Source organism: Hypomesus transpacificus, chromosome 4 (genome assembly GCF_021917145.1).
Source record: "Hypomesus transpacificus isolate Combined female chromosome 4, fHypTra1, whole genome shotgun sequence".
NCBI lineage: Eukaryota > Metazoa > Chordata > Actinopteri > Osmeriformes > Osmeridae > Hypomesus > Hypomesus transpacificus.
In genome coordinates, this window is record NC_061063.1 from 10706496 (window position 1) to 10724901 (window position 18406).

Below are 18406 nucleotides of genomic sequence, written 5' to 3' on the forward strand. Positions count from 1 at the left end.
CGTATAATAATGAGAAACAACCAAGTTTTAGGCTGAGAAGGCTTGCCAGCTAGTTAAACTTCAGACTGCCTGCCATAGCAAGCGAATTCGCTAGGAAACATTCCCGTACGCACTCATTTTGCTAGCTTTTAGCAATAGCCATGTTTAAGTTTTACATAAATTACGCTCAAACGTTCTGTATTATAACAGATTCACACTTAAGTCTTAAGTTAAAACGTTGACGTAGTCTTGCCAACAAACATGAAACAACCTCAGACAGGCTTATTTCGTTAAAGGGATCAAACAAATACAGCGCCAAACAAACTAGATGTGCACTCTAACCTACGTAAATTCAGTCTCAACACATCATGCTTTTATGAGAAGGTTATGACTTGTGACAATGAATCCCCCAATTTTTATTAAGCTGATTTGAATGGCTGTTAAACTGTGGTAGACCAGTGCCAAAGGAATGTCCTGTTTGTTTGCAAATTGGAAGACATAAACTAGACAAGCTGATCTCGAGAGATAGGCAGGTGCATGAAAGAGATTTTGCATGGATCAGAAGTCAACATACTAGGCTATTTCATCTGTCTGGAAAGGAAGATCTTGGCCTTAGGCCACAATGTTACACCTCATACCAGCATTTCAGCAAGGAATCTGTGACCTTTTGTATATCAACTGCACTGCTCTAAACCAAGGGTTTGCTCTCTGGTTTTCATAAGTAATATGTCAAAGCAGAAGACAGTGTTTTCTGTAAAACCTATACTGCTAGAATCTAGAGTTGTAGTCTATATTTATTTGGTTGACGTGTGGTTAGGCCTGGAGCGTGCATGTAGAGTTGTGGTTTTGCTGCAAAGTACCCAACTTGTGATCTTTGATGTAGCCCTACACACACCATGGCCTACCCACTCTCTAACTTAGATTTGAACAACTTGGTTACCTTAGATTGGTAGAGTGCCGTGAATAAATATTAGGTTAATGTTTTTCATTTTCCAAGGAAACTCCCTCAGCTGAGGACCTTGTGACCGAGCATGTGAGTGCTCAGTATTGCACAGCGAAGGATCAGCCTTCTAAACCTTCCTCTCACTGCAAACAGGGGGCTGCGACTTATGCTTCTGGGAGATAGCCAGGGCTAGCCTTTTATGTTTCCACTGTCTTAATATGTTGTGCTGGGTAACATTCTTTTCTTCCATACATTCCTTTGTAACGTAATGATATTTAAATTCCCTGCTATGATTGTAAAACTCCAAGCAAATGGAAACCTGAAGTCTCCATAACAGCGTAATCAGTTCTCAAAGCTCAACCTTGAAGTCCAGAATGTCATAACCTCTACAACATACATATTTAACAACAGTTTGCAAATAATTCCAAGAAGTGACAGTTGACACCTGACAGTTAAGCAGCAGATTGTTCCTATGACTATGTACTTGAGTTTAGCTTCTTTAGTCTCCAACAAGATATGATCTAGCCTGGCAGGAGAAACAGTATACAGCCGTGGCCAAAAGTATTGGGAGCGACACGACATTTTGTGTTTGCAAAGCTTGCTGGGCCTTGGTATAAAATGACTGCTAACATAATTTAAGTAAGTCATATCATCAGCACAGAGGAAAATGAACGAGTTCTAGCCATGTGAAATCACAATCATTCTGATTGGATTTTAAGAGCTGATTGACTGCTGTAAAAGAGGGGACTATTTGCATATATCGAAAATCTTCGCCCCAAAAAAGCTTTAAAAAATATGAAATGTGCCTTATTGGATTCCAGTATTCCATAGAAACATGTGAAAAAAATTTCCTCAAATACTGAACCAGCAAACTTTACAAAACACAAAATTTGTCATTGCCAAAACTTATGGGCACGACTGTGCAGTGTGATGGCTGTGGGTAAAAAGCGCTGTCTGTATCTATCCTTAAGGTACCGTGGGGAAATCATCAAACCAACTGAACATAGCTTAAGATTTGTGTCCATTAACCAGCTAGCAAAATAAACATGGCGTGTGTAGAGATGTGTGTAGCATGACCAAGTTATTGTTTAGAATAGCTGACAGTGACAGTTGTCAAACGTATTGGCTTGTGGTCATGAGAGATAGGGAAGAAGCTGGTTCCCTTTCGTGTCTGGTCGTCTGACTCTGATGTTGGGCTGATGTTGAATTTTTTCATAACTTCCTGTTGCATAAGTAGTCGTGCCAAATTACTGGACATGCTACTGTTTCTTTGGTTATCTGAATGGCTTTTAAAGACACTGGCTTTGAACAGTCTGTCATTGTAAGATGTATTGCCCTGCTGAGTAATACAATTATATATATATTTTTTTAAATTCACATACATTTTGGACCATTGTAATAAGATAACCTACAATACATAGTTTCCGTTTTAATGTCTGGATTCTGTTTTTGCACTAGGTGAATCATAAGGCCGTAGTATTACCTGGTGGACGGATTCACAACTCGGCTTAGCATGCTGTGGTTGGCGTGTGGTGCTCCAATCATCAGACACGCACATCTAAATGTGCTCATGCAAGCCTTCCAAACCAGAAGTGGAGCACGGGTCACTTCCTGCACTCGAGCAAGATCACAACCTTTCAATTCCAAACTGAGCTTTTGTTGTCAATCGTCAACTCATTAGCGATGACTCACGTTAGTGACTGCGTTAATCCGTAAAGTAGAGCACCTGGTCGAACAACGCTAGACCCACCCTACTTCACAGTCATGCTGTAAGTACAGTCTGATATATATCTGTGTTAATCCTGGTGCCTACAGCACCTCTGTAATCCTGTTACGGTGTGTGTCGCAGTGCCACAGGGTGAGGAAACTCTTGGTATATGCTGGCTAATTAGATTTCCGGTACTCCTTGGTCTGTAGTGTTTTATTTAACAACCTTAGTTACTTCCTTGGCTGTTTAACCTTGCGTCTCGTTAATTAGAATATGTTGATTGTGAAAAGAAAAGAAATGCTTCTGGAGAAGATGGTGGCTTTTTGTTCGAGTCTTCAACGTGACAACATTTATTATGTCATCATTTTGATTGTACGAGGTATGTAAGTATGAATTCAAATGGTCAAGAGTAAATACTTGCAATTGTTACTTTCCTCCATAACAGTACTATGAAATATCAACCAGTGCTTTACATGACTGTCCTCTAAGGATGTAACTCACATCTAACCACAGCCAAGCAGGGTAAAATTAAAGTTATGCTTGAGTTACGCCTCAATAATGAATTATTAATTGATTATTCCAGAACCCTTATGGTTGGTAGTGGCATGAGAAATATTCTACACGCAAGTATAAATCTGTCCGTTTTTGATAGATTGAGTGTGCTATGCAACTGTGGGGGCGATGCATAAGAAAATGCTGTACATTTATCTGAGGGGGAAAAAAACATCTAAACCAGTTTATGATGTTCACTACGATCAACCACTGCTTCAGTCTGGAAGTAGTGGTTGCAGATGGAGCCTTCTCCCCTGAGCACTGAGGCATGCCCTCGCATGCATTCTGGTCGACCACTATTCCCCGGCACTGAGGGAGTGGTGTGCTCGCTGCATCTGCCTCCTTCCTCCCATGACTCTCTCTGTCACTCTTCCTCTCCTCTGCCTCCTTCCTCCCATGACTCTCTCTCTCACTCTTCCTCTCCTCTGCCTCCTTCCTCCCATGACACCCTCTCTCACTCTTCCTCTCCTCTGCAGATGTGAAGATGACTGCTCGCAGGGTCCAGAGACAGGGGCTTCTTCTGTGGTGCTTCCTAACATCTAGTCTCTGACACCAAAGAAGAAATACCACCCGTTCTTCAACAGTTGACAAGCTTCCTCCTAGTTCTCTCCGTCATCATGGATCCCCAGACTGTGGTATCCCTGTCTGTCCTCCTGGGAATGATCAGTCCCTGTCTGATGAGGTCGGCACCACGGCTCTCCTTTCCCCTGGGTGAGTGGAAAACTTTTGTTGTTGTTCTTTAAATGCAAGCGTCAATGAAGGTTTGTGAATTGTTGTGTCAGTTTGCAGCCGTGTCTCATGTCCTAGCAATACTGTTGGGCCAAAACCTCGATTTTAGCTTTTGGGCGTTTCTGCAGTCATCCAATTTTCTGATTGGATGATTCTCTGATTTACGATATAATTACAGTATAACTGAAATGTGTCATTGATATATTAATACTCGGAGATGAAAAAAAATTAATTAAAAAAAATTGCACCGCCCTTAAACGTTGTCTTCATTGTTTTCAGTCTGAAAATACACTTTTCCAACTACAGGAAACGGCTTTGGCAATGTTCTGGGTGTACACTTTAATCTAGCACTTTGAATATCATAATTCTATTAATATGGGAGAGGAGATGGGGCACTCTAAAGCCACTTCAACAGAACCTCTTTGCTGCCACGTTTTAGCCACAAAAATTGTTTGCAAAGTATTTTGTACTGAGGGCTGGAATTGAACCCTGGTACCCTGCGGTACTGCCTTAGCCTACAGGGTACTCAAGGTGCATCTTAAACTAATATGTTTTCCTTTAATTGATGCAAGAATATCTGCTTCCATTCAGAATTGTATTAGTCATCAGTTTTGTAACAGTTATCAGTGTAAATACAACTCACCTTTTGTGTAACGTCACTTTCCTCTCTGTGTAACAGCTTCTCTCTGTGTTGAACAGGCTCTCTGTGTAACAGCCTCTCTCTGTGTGTGTTGAACAGCCTCTCTCTCTCTCTCTCTCTCTCTCTCTCTCTCGAACAGTCTCTCGAACAGTCTCTCTCTCTCGAACAGTCTTTCTCTCTCGAACAGTCTCTCTCTCGAACAGTCTCTCTCTTTCTCTCGAACAGTCTCTCGAACAGTCTCTCTCTCGAACAGTCTCCCTCTCTCTCTCTCTCTCTCGAATAGTTTCTCTCTCTCGAACAGTCTCTCTCTCTCTCTCGAACAGTCTCTCTCTCTCTCTCTCTCTCTCTCTCTCTCGAACAGTCTCTCTCTCTCTCTCGAACAGTCTCTCTCTCTCTCGAACAGTCTCTCTCTCTCTCTCTCTCTCTCTCTCTCTCTCTCTCTCTCTCTCTCTCGAACAGTCTCTCTCTCGAACAGTCTCTCTCTCGAACAGTCTCTCTCTCGAACAGTCTCTCTCTCTCTCTCTCTCTCTCTCTCTCTCTCGAACAGTCTCTCTCTCGAACAGTCTCTCTCTCGAACAGTCTCTCTCTCGAACAGTCTCTCTCTCTCTCTCTCTCTCTCTCTCTCTCTCTCTCTCTCTCTCTCTCTCTCTCTCTGTGTTGAACAGGCTCTATCTCTGTGTTGAACAGCCTCTCTCTCTCTGTGTTGAACAGCCTCTCTCTCTCTGTGTCGAACAGGCTCTCTCTCTCTCTGTGTTGAACAGGTTCTCTCTCTCTGTGTTAAACAGGTTCTCCAGGAAGGGTCGTCACCGGCTTCTACACCCCAGACGTCAGCAACACCACCACACTGTTACTAAGCGACGACGCCGCTACACTGTTTGTGGGTGCGCGGGATGCCGTGCTGTCATTGGATGTGAGCCAGAAGGACGGCATTGTGATGCGGGGACAGGTGAGCGTCTACAGGGGACGGGTCCTCTCCAGGGAAGGACAGGGGAAGCACACGTTTGTCCTTTTTTTATAAAAAAAAATAATAATTGTATTGAGAGCAGAGGTTAGAGAAAGAGAGAGAATAATTGCATTTGGACCAGAGTCTAAATAGAGTAACTATTTAGACCAGTATTTTCGAGATGGCATTTATTAGATTTCTTGTTTTCCTCACGAGTCAGCTGCAGTGTAGTCTCCCCTGGATACAGAGAGGTCTGTGGAGCTGGTAGAACACAAACACAGCTGCTAGCTAACGTTAACCCCTCCTCTGCTTCTCCTCATTCCTCCCTCAGCTGGACTGGGCTCCCTCAGAAAAGGACCTGGGGGACTGCTCCATGAAGGGGAAGGACGAGGCAAGTTAACCAGCCCAGCCACAGGGCAACCTAGCAAGTTGTAATTCAATCATCAAACAAGAAGTGAATCAGTTGTTTCCCATTGCAGGCAGACTGTCCTAACTTCATCCGGGTGCTCCAGTTCCTTAACTCCACCCATATCTACGCCTGTGGAACCTATGCCTTCAGCCCTCGCTGCACCTACATAGTAATACACTCCTATCCTTAGCCTCTCGCTGCACCTACATAGTAATACACTCCTATCCTTAGCCTCTCGATGCACCTACATATCATACTGTGTTTGCATGGGCTGTGGATATTTGTATGTCACTTTGGATAGGTGTTAAATGAATTGAATTATTTTTCTAAAACAAGACATTAGCGACAGACTTATCTGCTATCTCAAGTGTATTACTGGTAGAGGACATCTGTTATCTAACGAAGGCATCCGTTCCATGTTCTTACACCTGTAACATGTTGTACATCCCATTTCTAGTTTCTATCATCTCTCCCGCTTTCTGTCTCCTCCTTCTCTCCTGTGAAGTCCTTTCATCAGAGTTTGGTTTTATTCGCCATGTAGGTTTACACAAACACAGAATTGAATGTGGCCGGAAGGTGCGAACAATAAACATATCCGGATCTTCAAAGTATAAAAGTACAGTCGTCTAACTAATCCTAGGAACTAACAATCTAAAAAATAAAACAATTTAAAATGTAAATTATTAAATATTAATACAAATAAGAATGAGTATGAATGGGCAATAATGTGGCTTGTGCGTAGAGCAACAAGTGTCGGATGGATTCATAATAATGGGTTAGGGTTGTTGCTGAAGTAGGACATTTCTGCCCATACACACAATACTTGGAAATGAGTATTCAGTTCTGCATTAAATGCCATCCCATAATATGGTTGCTGAGAGACCAGGCTAAGCGAATCAGTCCAGATGTATTGGAGACAGGCGAGATGTCTCTGTAGAGAAACATGCTCGTGCCTCGCAGGAGGTGAATGATTTCCTGCCCTGCTCCCAGTATGAACTACAGACTGCAGCACATTTCCTTTAGGTCGTTTTGTTTAACCTAGTTCTGCTGTTGATTCATTCAAAGACAGTGTGTCACAATGTTCCTTCTGCAACTGGTTTGAGCTAACGCTGTGTTGACACAGTGTCCTTGGCCTGCAGTGGTGTTTTCACTGTAGTGCATGTTGTGAGCCTGTATTAATCATGTTTTGGTTCTGCCTGTTGCACAGATAAAAAATGTATACATAAATGTCTTAGTCCTAAGATGTTTTACATTAATTTAGCAAACTTTTTAGTTTTGTTTCTTTTTTTCATCATTATTGCTATACTTTCTAATGTTTTTTTAATTGTGCCAAAGACTTTTGCACAGTACTGTATATTTGTCTTGACACCCCAAAATACTTTGGTTGTAGAGAATCATGGTTTGGTTTTACCTGTTGCACCTCATTTGTAACTTACTTCCTAGATGTGAGTGTTGCCTGTCTGTGTTTGTAACTTACTTCCTAGATGTGAGTGTTGCCTGTCTGTGTTTGTAACTTACTTCCTAGATGTGAGTGTTGCCTGTCTGTGTTTGTAACTTACTTCCTAGATGTGAGTGTTGCCTGTGTGTGCTCCTCCCCCAGAACACGGAGAGCTTCTCCCTAGTGACGGGACCCGGGGGCAAGCCTGAGGAGGGCAGAGGTCGTTGCCCCTACGACCCCTACCAGCGTAACACAGCCATCACCGTGGGTAAGGCTTCTCAGAATGATCAGAGGACCGCTGAAGAAGGAGTAGCTCGGTGGTTAGAGCGTGTGCAGATGTAGAGGTAGCAGGTTCAACACCCCCCCCCCGCCGCCCCCACCTCTGTTATTGTGGCTGAAAGCAGCTAGTTAATGAACACATCACAGATGTTATTATAAAGGGAACAAATCTATGTAAAGATTAGTGTGGTACCATTAAGGGATTGTCATGACTGATTGTAGTTCCAACACAAGATGAACTTACTTGTTGCTCCAGAGGGTTTGATGTAGTGGAGAACTGCAGTGTTTCCATGTGAGCATGGGAGTACTCCATTACAGCCTGAAGAGAGACAAGGATTCGTCTTCAGCTCCAACCAACATCACTGTCCTGGCCTGTCAGAAGCCATGTTGTGTTCCTCCTCCTCGTGACGCCCAGTAGAATCCTCCTCAGGCTTCTTGGCTTCTCGTTTTAATTCGATTTTTCACTCTTGTTGATCTCATCCCTGGAAAATCACTGCTAGATTAACATGGTCGGGACTCAACTGTGTAACAGTGCGTGGGTGTGTATGTGTGTACTGTACGTGGGTGTGTATGTGTGTACTGTACGTGGGTGTGTATGTGTGTACTGTACGTGGGTGTGTATGTGTGTACTGTACGTGGGTGTGTATGTGTGTACTGTACGTGGGTGTGTATGTGTGTACTGTACGTGGGTGTATTGAATGTGTGTGTAATGGTCCTCAGATGGAGAGCTGTACACCGGGACGGTGGCTGATTACAAAGGGAACCAGCCTGTCATCTCTCGCCACCTCAGTGAGGGCAGCCATGTTGACCTGAAGCTGGACGACACCTTAGGGTGGCTGGAGGGTGGGGGTCTCACATCACACAACAGAAAGCCTTTCACACTAAACACTCTCCAAATACCTAGGCTTCTGTGGAAATGACCAGAAGAGAATTTATTCTGATTGTGTTCCACTTCTACTGGAAGTTCCACCTACACCGCAAACACCTGCTGATGAGAAGAGGAAGTCATTTATCCACTCTTTTGTTTCTATTAGATCCTACTTTCATCAGCTCCAGCTTTATCCCCACTGAAGACAAAATCTACTTCTTCTTCAGTGAAGAAGGGAGGGAATACGACTTTATTGAAAAGTTCACTGTGTCTCGAATTGCCCAAGTCTGCACAGTAAGCCAGCCATGCTAGATGTGTTGTCATACAGGTTATATTTTTAGGCAAAGAAAGTCGTTGTGATGTAGAGGACCAGCAGTTAGTCTGTCTGTGTTTTGAGTTTGTGAAAACCATCTTGGTTGCATGCATCACATGACATCACTGCCCCCGTGCATCACATGACATCACTGCATCACATGACCCTAACGTTGTCCTCCTGGCTCAGACGGACGTGGGAGGGCAGCGTACGCTGCAGCGGCGCTGGACCACCTTCGCCAAGGCCCAGCTGCTGTGCCAGGCTGCCGGCCAGCTGCCCTACAGCGTCCTGCAGGACATGTTCACCCTCCTGCCACCAGAGGGGGGCCACGCGGACGACACGCTCTTCTACGGCAGCTTCAGCTCTCAGTGGTCCGTTCAGTCACGTCTCTAAACTTTTTGAGGAATTACACTGTGGGGTTTATTTGGAATATTGTTGAAATGTTAAATACCACAAATACCCATTCCAAAAAATAAATACTTGGTCCCCCATTGTGGAATTCTTTGCAAACCTAATTCAGATCTTAGTTTTCTAATCTTCTTGATGTTCCGTCTTCATGGCAGGTCTGCTACTTCTGGACGTTCCGCAGTGTGTGCATTCCGCCTGGGCGACGTCAAGGCTGTTTTCGCCGGGAACTACAAGGTCCTGAACCGGGACACGCTACGATGGAGCACTCGGGTGCAGGAGAAGGTTGCTAACCCAGGAGAGGTGAGTCAGAGACCGGGGTCTGTCTAGCAAACCAAGCATGTTGGCAAAACTAGTATGACAGGAGAGAAAAATGCATGTATTTTTTTAGTTTTGCTGGCAAGCATTTTACACGCAAAAAAATCTAAAATTCTTACTGAAATGGGACGATATTTACTCTCAATTCACAGATTTACTACATATGTGAAACTACTACATATCAACAACTATTGAAGTTTGGTTTTCTTAACTTGTCAGAATTCCTAACCTCCTTTCCTCCCAGTGTGGCCTCCACAACGCTTCAGACAACACTCTGCGCTTCATCAAAGACAACTTCCTAGCTGAGGAGAGCGTGCAGAGTGTGGGTCAGAGTGTGACCCTGGAGTCAGACGAGCAGCTCTATACTCAGCTGGCCGTCCAGAGGGTCCCTTCAGCCACCGGGAGGGACTACACGGTCCTATTCCTGCTCACAGGTGTGGCTACAGAGGGCTTGGGAGCACGGATGCCTGTTTTGGGGAAAAAAAATAATTTTGCCGATAAGCGACACTGATTAACGAGCGTTAAGCGACTAGATACATTTTTTTGAATGGATGTGTCTGACCCATGATTTTTTTTCAAACTGCAGCATAAACAACAACATAACTGTATCCGAGAGCGTTGGCTGTAGGCCTACCTGCATGATTGGCGTCTATAAAATACAATTACATGGAAGTATAATTATTGATTTTGCTGCCAAAGTAGTTGCTAAATTTGTCACTAGTCTGAACTTTTTTGCCACTAGGGAAGGAGAAAAGTTGCTAAATCTAGCTAGCAACATTCCCGCCTAATTAGCAACACTAAAAGTTAAACACTATTAGCTATTAGCTAGTGTACTAACACTATTAGCAACACTATACTTAACCAATAGTGCTAAACTGGATAGTAACCGGTAAGCATTCTTATTGTCGGTTAACGGTTACACTGTTAATTATGAGCATCCCTAGTTGGGAGGAGGGTTAGAGATGCTAGTTGGAGTAATGCAGCACCCTCTGCTAGTCGAAGACGGAAATGCTCATGCTGGACGCCAGTCACTGTGATGAAGGATAATAGGTTGTTGAAATTCCCACAGTATGCAGATCTGATGCTTTCAGATCATAGAGCTGTTTAAGGTGAACCATCTTTCACTCTGAACATGTGTTTGTTGACCCCAGCTCTCAGAAGTGATTGGATGAACTGTCTTTCTGTCCTGGTAGAATCTGGGTTCCTCCACAAGGCAGTGCTGCTGGAGAAGGGAGCTCACATCATCGAAGAGATCCAGGTCCTCAAGAGACCTCAGCCTGTGAAGAACCTGCTTCTCTCTCTATCCAAGGTCCTCTCTCTTGACCTATGGTCTTCAGCTGTGGGTGTGGGTCAGTGTTTAAACCCTGCCCCCCCTCACCTCCCTCCTGTGTGTCCCTGCAGGGCGTGGTGATGGTGGGCTCCTCAGAGGGGGTGGTGAGGGTCCCGGTGGCTAACTGCTCGCTGTCCCAGAGCTGTGCTGACTGTGTCCTGGCCCAGGATCCCTTCTGTGCCTGGGACCCCGCCAGCGCAGTCTGCACCGACGCCTCCACGCTTCCCGCCAACGCGTCAGTATGATGTCATAACTAGGGGACAGGGGCCAGCTATTGTAACATCACCATGTGTCTGGTGTGCTGTTATTGTATAACTTGAGCAGGTCAGTGTAAAGCACACTCACTGTAGATATCCCTCCACAGAGGCCAGGATGTGGAGAGGGGAAATGTTCATGAGGCTTGTCAAGAACTGCCTGTGACTCGCAGGTCAAGACTCGGACACAAACTGCCCACAGGTGAACCTTTCAGCCTTTCTGTTTTACAACCGTACTAGTTAGTGTGTTCAGTCCTTACCCACATTAATTGTACTGATGGTCATGAGCAGACAGTGAAGAAGGCTTAAACATAAGTGACAGAAATGACCAAAACAAGGAAAGGATCATAAAAAAGGGTGTTACCTGCTGTGGAGTTCCTCCTGATCCGTGTCCGTGTCCTGTCCCCCAGGTGAGCTGGTGTCCGTGTCTCTGAATGAGGTGGTGCGTTTGCAGTGTCCGGAGGCGTCGCTCCACGCCCAGCGCCACTGGGAGCGTCCCAACAGCCACCTGGACCCCCAGATCTACCTGCAGCTGCAGGACGGGAGCATCAGCTTCCTGGCCTCGCCCGTCACCCTGGGACACTACCTGTGCCTCTCCACGGAGAAGGGCTTCAAGCAGACCCTGGCCGTGTACCAGGTCAGACAGAAGACTAGCACGACTCCTCAGCCTACCTCCTCCCCTCCTCCACCTCGCTCCCACAAACCAGCGCTGCCCACCCCCGCTGCAACGACAGAACAGGCCACCTCCTCGTCCACGCGACCCCACCCGGGACAGATCGAGGAGGGGCTGAGGAAGCGAACAGCGACGATGCTCCCCAGTGAGCCCCACGTCTCCAGCAGGCCCACCAGCAGGACCTTCTCACTCTGGCCGGACCATGCCGAGCCGCCCGCCGGAGGAGACCAGCTGCTGTTAGCGCGGGGGCAGACCTACCTGAAGGAGCTGGTGGTGGTGTCCGTCCTGCTGGCGCTGTGCGTGAGCCTGCTGCTGACCCTGGGTCTGTACCGGATGAGGCAGCGCTGCCGCAGGCGCACAGCCCCCCAGGTGGGCGCGGGGGGGAGGGACTCTGAGAGGGGGGCGGCGCACGAGCGAGAGGCTCTCAGGGGAGGCCAGTCCCCGCACGGCCCCGACAAGCAGAACGGCAAGGCCAACGGGACACCCAAGGATTCCAACGGACATCTCCCCAACATCCCCATGTAGGGACTGGAGGCCTCGTCTCCAGGCTGTGGGAGGCCAGCCTCGCTATGGGAGGCCAGCCTCGCTGGGGGAGGACTGCAGCCTTCCTACTGGGGCTGAACTGTGGACCTTAATGGTGTTTAGACCCTACATCTGCATCTACATCTGCATGACTGTTTGCAGCAGACTTCTTCAGTCAGCATATTTTCAGCAGCTTACTTGCCGAACTATAATTCATGTCTGGACTGTATGGCCTATGAAACTGTGGTATTATAATATATTCTGATTTCTTCTGGTTTGGTACTAGACCGTGTGAATAATCTGACAGGAAGATATGAGAATAAGTCGTAATGTTTATGTGCTGTAAATAATTTTGAGCGCCGCTGTTTAGAACCCAGACGAGATGAAGCGAGACGTTTCTCGTGGTTCCTGACACAAACATGGCTTCAAAACAGACTCAACCACTGAAGGCTGATGGTGTGTGCTCAGCTGCCCAGGTTCAAGGAGACGAAACATCATCATGTAGCATTGCACACCAGGATGTGACACGACTAGGTCTTAAAATGTACTTGAGATTACGTCACAATGCTGGTATAACTGGACAGATTTTACTATCGCTCTTGAACTGTGATTTTGCCAAACCTGTGTTTCTTAATACCACTTATGAAAAACTATCAAAACGGGTCGTTTACGTTCATCTCCAACCACTTTTTTTGTGCTTTTTACAAGTTGTCTTTATTTTTATACAGTTTTATGGTACTTCAAAAATTGTTCCAAATAAAGTATTTGTTCAAAGTCAAGTTTCTTTGATTAGTTCCCTCCCCCACCCAATCAACACTAGTGTAGAAGCACCATTGGCAGCCTCTACAAGCAGACAGGTAAGATGCCAGATTAGCTTGGTTCACATCGAGTACAGGTATAACAATCACATTCCCAGAATATAACTTTAATTAAACATGGTTAAAACTTTATGCACATATGAACCAAAGATGTCTGTAAAATAGCCTTGAAGTCTCGGTTTAATAGTGTACATAAGGTGCCATTTTGGCTCTGCTCATTCATTAGACACCGGGATCCAAAATGGACGCCTACAGGATATACTGCAATCCTTATTTTCACGATATTACTGTAACGAGGACGCTGGCCTCCTTGGTCTTGGTGGACGTCTCCAGAGCTTTGTTCAGTCCAACTCGTTGCTCAGCTGTAGCTGAAAGCCCTCCAGGTGTTCCTTCAGCCGCTCTCGAACATCTGCTGTTCTCACTTCGAACCCCCCCTGTCCACCAGAGGGCGCCACAACCCTGAGCCCTCCAGCCTCTACAAACACCCTCTTCTCATCGCCGTCTCTGGGAAACTCCTCCTCTGACATCAGTACGGTGGGCGTGCACACCGACTCCATCTTCCCCTCCGTGCTCCCTTCCTCTTTGGGAGGAACTGGGGTCAGAAGCAGCTGGCCCTCAGCGTCTTCTTGCATCCAGAACACCTGCTGCAGCTCCTCCTCCTGCCCCTGCCCCAGGTCAGCGTGCAGCAGGCTGGGCCGGGAGGAGGGGCCAGGCTGCAGGTACTGGACGTGGGCGTGGCCGTCCTGCAGCGAGGCCCCTGACGAACACGCCGTTACCTTGACGCCCACCGGAGCTTGAATTTGCAGCACAGGCGAAGGGTTGGGGGCAGCTTCCACTGTCCTGTCGGGCATTTCCAGCATAACGACCTGCACGTCGTCCCCGCTGCCTGCGCTGCAGTAATAGTAGTAGTCAAAGCTTTCTTTGGGCGCTCCTGCATTCCACGCCGATCCCTCTGTCTGCTCATCTCGCCCCTTCCTTGACATCCACCCTCCTCTCAGAGGATCTCCACCTGGCTGGTCGCCGCGACGACTCGTAGGCTCAGTCCCTCCACCATCGTTACAAAGCTGACTGCTTCCCCTGGCCACTCTCCCCCCCTCCTCCTCCTCCCGGCCTCTCCCACCCTCCTCCTCCCGGCCTCTCCCACAGTAGAAGCAGTACCCCCCCTCTTCCTCAGAGCCCCGCCCCTTCCACTCCCTCCTGCTACCAGCTCCGTCCTCAAACAGACCCAAGTCCTCCGCCTCGCTCTCCCCCTGTGCTAGGAGGCCAGAGCCTCCCTCTCTTTGCCCCCTGCCCTCCCCCGGGGCCCCCTGGCCTCCCCTCTCCCTGGCTGGGTCCCGGGAACGCAGCAGGCTGTTCTTCAGCCGGTTCTCGCGGAGGCGCAGCAGGGTGTGACGGAGGCGGTTCTCCCTCCGCCGGGCGGCGCTGAGGAGACGGAGAGACTTCTCCAGGCTGTCGATGGCCCGGTCGTAGCGCCTCCGCCACACCAGGGGGCAGAGCTGAGCGTAGCTGTGCTCCCTAGGGAGGTGGAACCCAGGAGGAGGGGGAAGGCGCCTCATGTAGCGGGACGGAGAGTGAGGCCGGGGGGAGGAGGGGGAGGAGGGAGGCTCACAGCCTGGGTGAGGCTGGGAGGGGAGGCAGGGGGTCTCGGTAGACTGGAAGGTGGTGAGGGTTACAGGGTCTGACTCTGTCCTGCTCTCCTCTGTGCTGTTCTGATCAGCCTCGTTAGACAACCCTGAGGTCTGTGTTTGTTCACCGGCGTTTTCTGATTCCTTTTCAAGTTCTCCATGCCGGTTGCTGGTTTCCACTTTCAGAGCATTGGGCCTCCTAAAAAATTCAAATAAAGCATGCTTACATGCAGATCATACAGCGTGGGGTCTGAGGAGAGAGGTCTGGTCTGAGGCAAGCAATAACTTGGTGTACCGGATGTTGCAATCAGAATAATTTTGGCTCAAATGTTTTCTTAAATTTGAGCAGCCTGAATTTTACTGTTTAGAAACCTGAATTTCTGAACCTTGAATTTTTGGATTAGATTTTTTGTTTTTATAAATTCATATTTCGATTTTAAAGAGGTGAATTCAGTTGAATTTAAATGTCAACATTTAGTATTCAATGTCTTTTCAAATTGATTTGCTTCCATAGAGCTTTCTACAATAAAAAGGGGATATCTAGTCATTCCACTTAATCAACATAAATCATGTTTTACCTGGTCCTCGGGTTCACGACGGCATTTTTGCCTTTTTTATTTTGCGTTTTCCCTCGCCCTCTGTTCTTGGGCTGCAGGAACATTTCAAACAGGGTTGGCAGAGCGTCATCCTTCAGCCTTCTATACCCGCTGAAAGTTTTATCAAAAAGGGGAGTGTCAAAAGGTGAACAATGATGCAAGGTAGGTAAAATAACTATAGAATACATACTACATAAGATCGTTAGGCCGACATAACTTACATAACCATTTGTGGGAATATGTATTTGGCTTCACCAGGTTCTATTGGAAGGTTGAGGTGCTATATACCTGACTCCAGACAGCTCAAAGCTTTCCGGGGTGAAATGTTTGGAGCAGAAATAAATGAAGTCGCTCTGGGGGTTCCACGTGCCCTGGCCGTGCGGCCCGGTGCGTTGAGAGTTGATGATCCATAGGTTCCTGCGAAGGGTACCGTGCTTCGGCAATCTGGCACAAATACATTAAATAAAAGTGCTTCATGTTATGTTTTCACACATTTGCAAAAATAAAGTCTGCACAGCAGTAACAGGGAGACATCTGAAAATGATATGCTGACTTCTGTCTAATATGTAAATCTATGTGCTCACCTGTGAAAAGTGATCCCAGCTTTGCGAGTGTCGCTGGTGTCACGTGACTTACAGCCCCCCGCAGAGCAGTGTCTCGGCATCTGTGGTGACTCTGGTCAACTGCAGTTAGATAGTGAATGGATCCAGGTTAACGTTAAACAGCGAAGGTGTGTGTTTCATTCTCGTATTTTGAATATCACATGTAGGCTTAAACAGTTGTTTTAATATGGGGGTATGGCACTTAAGTATGTAAGCAACCCAAACCACACAATAACAATCCAAGAGTGTTTTTTAAATGTAATTTACTTGTATATGGGCTATCGTAGGCTAGTGATTGCGTGCAGCCACTGTCGGTTAGGGACTAAGAGTTCAATATGACATCGCTATACTACAACCAAAAGAGCTACAGTACTTGATCTGATAGCTACAAAACGTAATTTAATTTGAGTGAATCGACTCCAAAAGGCTTTATTGGTCTTCTAAACTGAGAACGTCACCACTGTCCCGTGCAGGCTTCAGTAGCGTACTGCTGCTTAGCACCATCCTTGCAGCTGCTGCTGTTTGCGTGAGAAGCAAGGAGGTAATGGTCTCACAAGAGCTGATACGTTGTCAAGATTATTGATACTTCTAGGTGACTGCTGCTAAGCGAATTTATTTTCCAAATCAAGTCTAAGGTCGACTTGTGGTCGTAACTAGACTAGCGTGTCTGCTAGTGTGGAGTGTGCTAAACTTAAAGCCGAATAAGTGGTGAATAAAAGCCACCGTTTGCATTTCGATATTGCTTATAAACTGGCAACCACGCAGCCCCATGTTTAAAACTTTCAACTATAAACAATATATATATATTTTTATAAATACCTTTAAAAGCAAATGTCGACCTCACGTAGATGGCCGCCGTTCGCTTCCTTTCAGCGACTCTGGCAGCTTCCGGTGTCTGGCTGTGTTCAGAGATGGCGTAGCGTGAAACTCTTTCAAAATAAGAGCACCTAGGTCTACTTAATATATTGGTTGGCGCTGCGCCTAGAGATAAACGGCTGTAAGGTTAAATGAGGCTAGCAATGGGTTCAGTCTATTTCAAATGTATGTGCAAGGTTTAGTTAAGATAAAGTCTGTTACCAAACTTGCGGTGAGTTTCCATTGACAAACTATAGAAAAGGGGATTTGTCGTTGCCACGTGAACACCCCATGCAGTACAAAATCTAATCTTAGTATAACTCCCATGTGTTTGTGTGGGTGTGTCTCAAATTGAATTGTAATCATTAAACTTGTGTACTGTATACCCAAACCTCTGATAGTTTGTTGTCCTGAAAGCTCAGAGATCGAAAACACACATTGTCAGAAAACTAAATATTTATTGCTCTCCCAGTGCATAAAATAGGTACGCCTAAGCGTTTTTTTGTTTTTCGTCGCAGGTCAGTCCTAAAACAAACACCCTGACCTAGCAGTGTCCGTGGCCTGCGCCTCACAGCGGTCTCTGACAGGAGGACGGCCTGGGAGGAAAGACCTGGAGCCTGGGAGGAGAGACCTGGAGCCTGGGAGGAGAGACCTGGAGCCTGGGAGGAGAGACCTGGAGCCTGGGAGGAGAGACCTGGAGCCTGGGAGGAGAGACCTGGAGCCTGGGAGGAGAGACCTGGAGCCTGGGAGGAGAGACCTGGAGCCTGGGAGGAGAGACCTGGAGCCTGGGAGGAGAGACCTGGAGCCTGGGAGGAGAGACCTGGAGCCTGGGAGGAGAGACCTGGAGCCTGGGAGGAGAGACCTGGAGCCTGGGAGGAGAGACCTGGAGCCTGGGAGGAGAGACCTGGAGCTTGGGGCTGTTGACCACGACAGTCCCGTTCAGGGGCATGAGACTCCGACGGGTATCCAGGCACTGCCTGTCGATGTCCAGGGCGTGTGCCTTGGAGGCCAGGTGCTCATCCAAGGTCATCAGGTTCCTGTATAAAGCCTCCAAACTCCTCCTGTGTGGCGTTTGGAAAAGGCAATGTGGTTTGTTTGGGGCCCAAGGAGGGAAAGTAGTCTAAAACGTACATTTCGAATATTGACGGCATAAGATGGATCCACTATGATCAACTCAAAGGTGTGTGTGTGATGGTTGACAGGGACTCACTCTGAGGTGTGTTTGTGATGGTTGACAGGGACTCAATCTGAGGTGTGTGTGTGATGGTTGACAGGGACTCTGAGGTGTGTGTGTGTGATGGTTCACAGGGACTCTGAGGTGTGTGTGTGATGGTTGACAGGGCTCTGAGGTGTGTGTGTGATGGTTCACAGGGCTCTGAGGTGTGTGTGTGTGATGGTTCACAGGGACTCTGAGGTGTGTGTGTGATGGTTGACAGGGACTCACTCTGAGGTGTGTGTGTGATGGTTCACAGGGACTCTGAGGTGTGTGTGTGATGGTTGACAGGGCTCTGAGGTGTGTGTGTGATGGTTGACAGGGCTCTGAGGTGTGTGTGTGATGGTTCACAGAGACTCACTCTGAGGTGTGTGTGTGATGGTTGACAGGGCTC

At 47.1% G+C, this 18406-nt stretch overlaps 2 protein-coding genes across 7 annotated transcripts in view; one reads left to right on the forward strand and one right to left on the reverse strand.

Moving 5' to 3' along the window:
- The window catches only part of sema4ab (sema domain, immunoglobulin domain (Ig), transmembrane domain (TM) and short cytoplasmic domain, (semaphorin) 4Ab), a 58126-nt gene extending 45044 nt beyond the window's left edge, over nt 1–13082 (forward strand). For 4 of the 5 annotated variants that reach the window (XM_047018552.1, XM_047018548.1, XM_047018551.1 and 1 more), the window contains 14 exons: nt 3659–3893; nt 5337–5497; nt 5826–5885; nt 5974–6072; nt 7504–7609; nt 8341–8463; nt 8655–8782; nt 8991–9172; nt 9365–9509; nt 9769–9958; nt 10718–10833; nt 10926–11089; nt 11219–11310; nt 11519–13082. In XM_047018552.1, the coding sequence (XP_046874508.1) occupies nt 3800–3893; nt 5337–5497; nt 5826–5885; nt 5974–6072; nt 7504–7609; nt 8341–8463; nt 8655–8782; nt 8991–9172; nt 9365–9509; nt 9769–9958; nt 10718–10833; nt 10926–11089; nt 11219–11310; nt 11519–12306 (2448 nt within the window). In that variant the 5' untranslated portion in view covers nt 3659–3799 and the 3' untranslated portion in view covers nt 12307–13082. Of the gene's footprint in view, nt 1–2380; nt 2692–3658; nt 3894–5336; nt 5498–5825; nt 5886–5973; nt 6073–7503; nt 7610–8340; nt 8464–8654; nt 8783–8990; nt 9173–9364; nt 9510–9768; nt 9959–10717; nt 10834–10925; nt 11090–11218; nt 11311–11518 lie in introns of those variants that run through there. The other variant, XM_047018550.1, reaches the window with a different exon arrangement.
- An 83-nt stretch (nt 13083–13165) lies between these two features.
- thap7 (THAP domain containing 7) lies at nt 13166–16843 on the reverse strand. 2 transcript variants are annotated; one of them, XM_047018554.1, is made up of 5 exons: nt 16764–16843; nt 15927–16025; nt 15631–15786; nt 15325–15453; nt 13166–14945 (listed from the first exon to the last, which is right to left on the reverse strand). In XM_047018554.1, the coding sequence occupies exons 2-5, from the start codon at nt 16004–16006 to the stop codon at nt 13463–13465; spliced, it is 1848 nt and encodes a 615-aa protein (XP_046874510.1). In that variant the 5' UTR covers nt 16007–16025; nt 16764–16843; the 3' UTR covers nt 13166–13462. The 2 variants fall into 2 exon arrangements, with proteins under 2 accessions (XP_046874510.1, XP_046874511.1); XM_047018555.1 differs by lacking the exons at nt 15927–16025; nt 16764–16843 and having other exon boundaries at nt 15564–15640.
- Nucleotides 16844–18406: the final 1563 nt, after the last annotated feature.

Coding starts and splice junctions, on each gene's coding strand:
- thap7 (XM_047018554.1), bottom strand. CDS start 16,006: ATGCCGAGACACTGCTCTGCGGGGGGCTGTAAGTCACGTGACACCAGC. Junction 15,787..15,926: donor GCTGGGATCACTTTTCACAG/GTGAGCACATAG, acceptor TATTTGTGCCAG/ATTGCCGAAGCACGGTACCC. Junction 15,454..15,630: donor TTTGAGCTGTCTGGAGTCAG/GTATATAGCACC, acceptor TAAAACTTTCAG/CGGGTATAGAAGGCTGAAGG.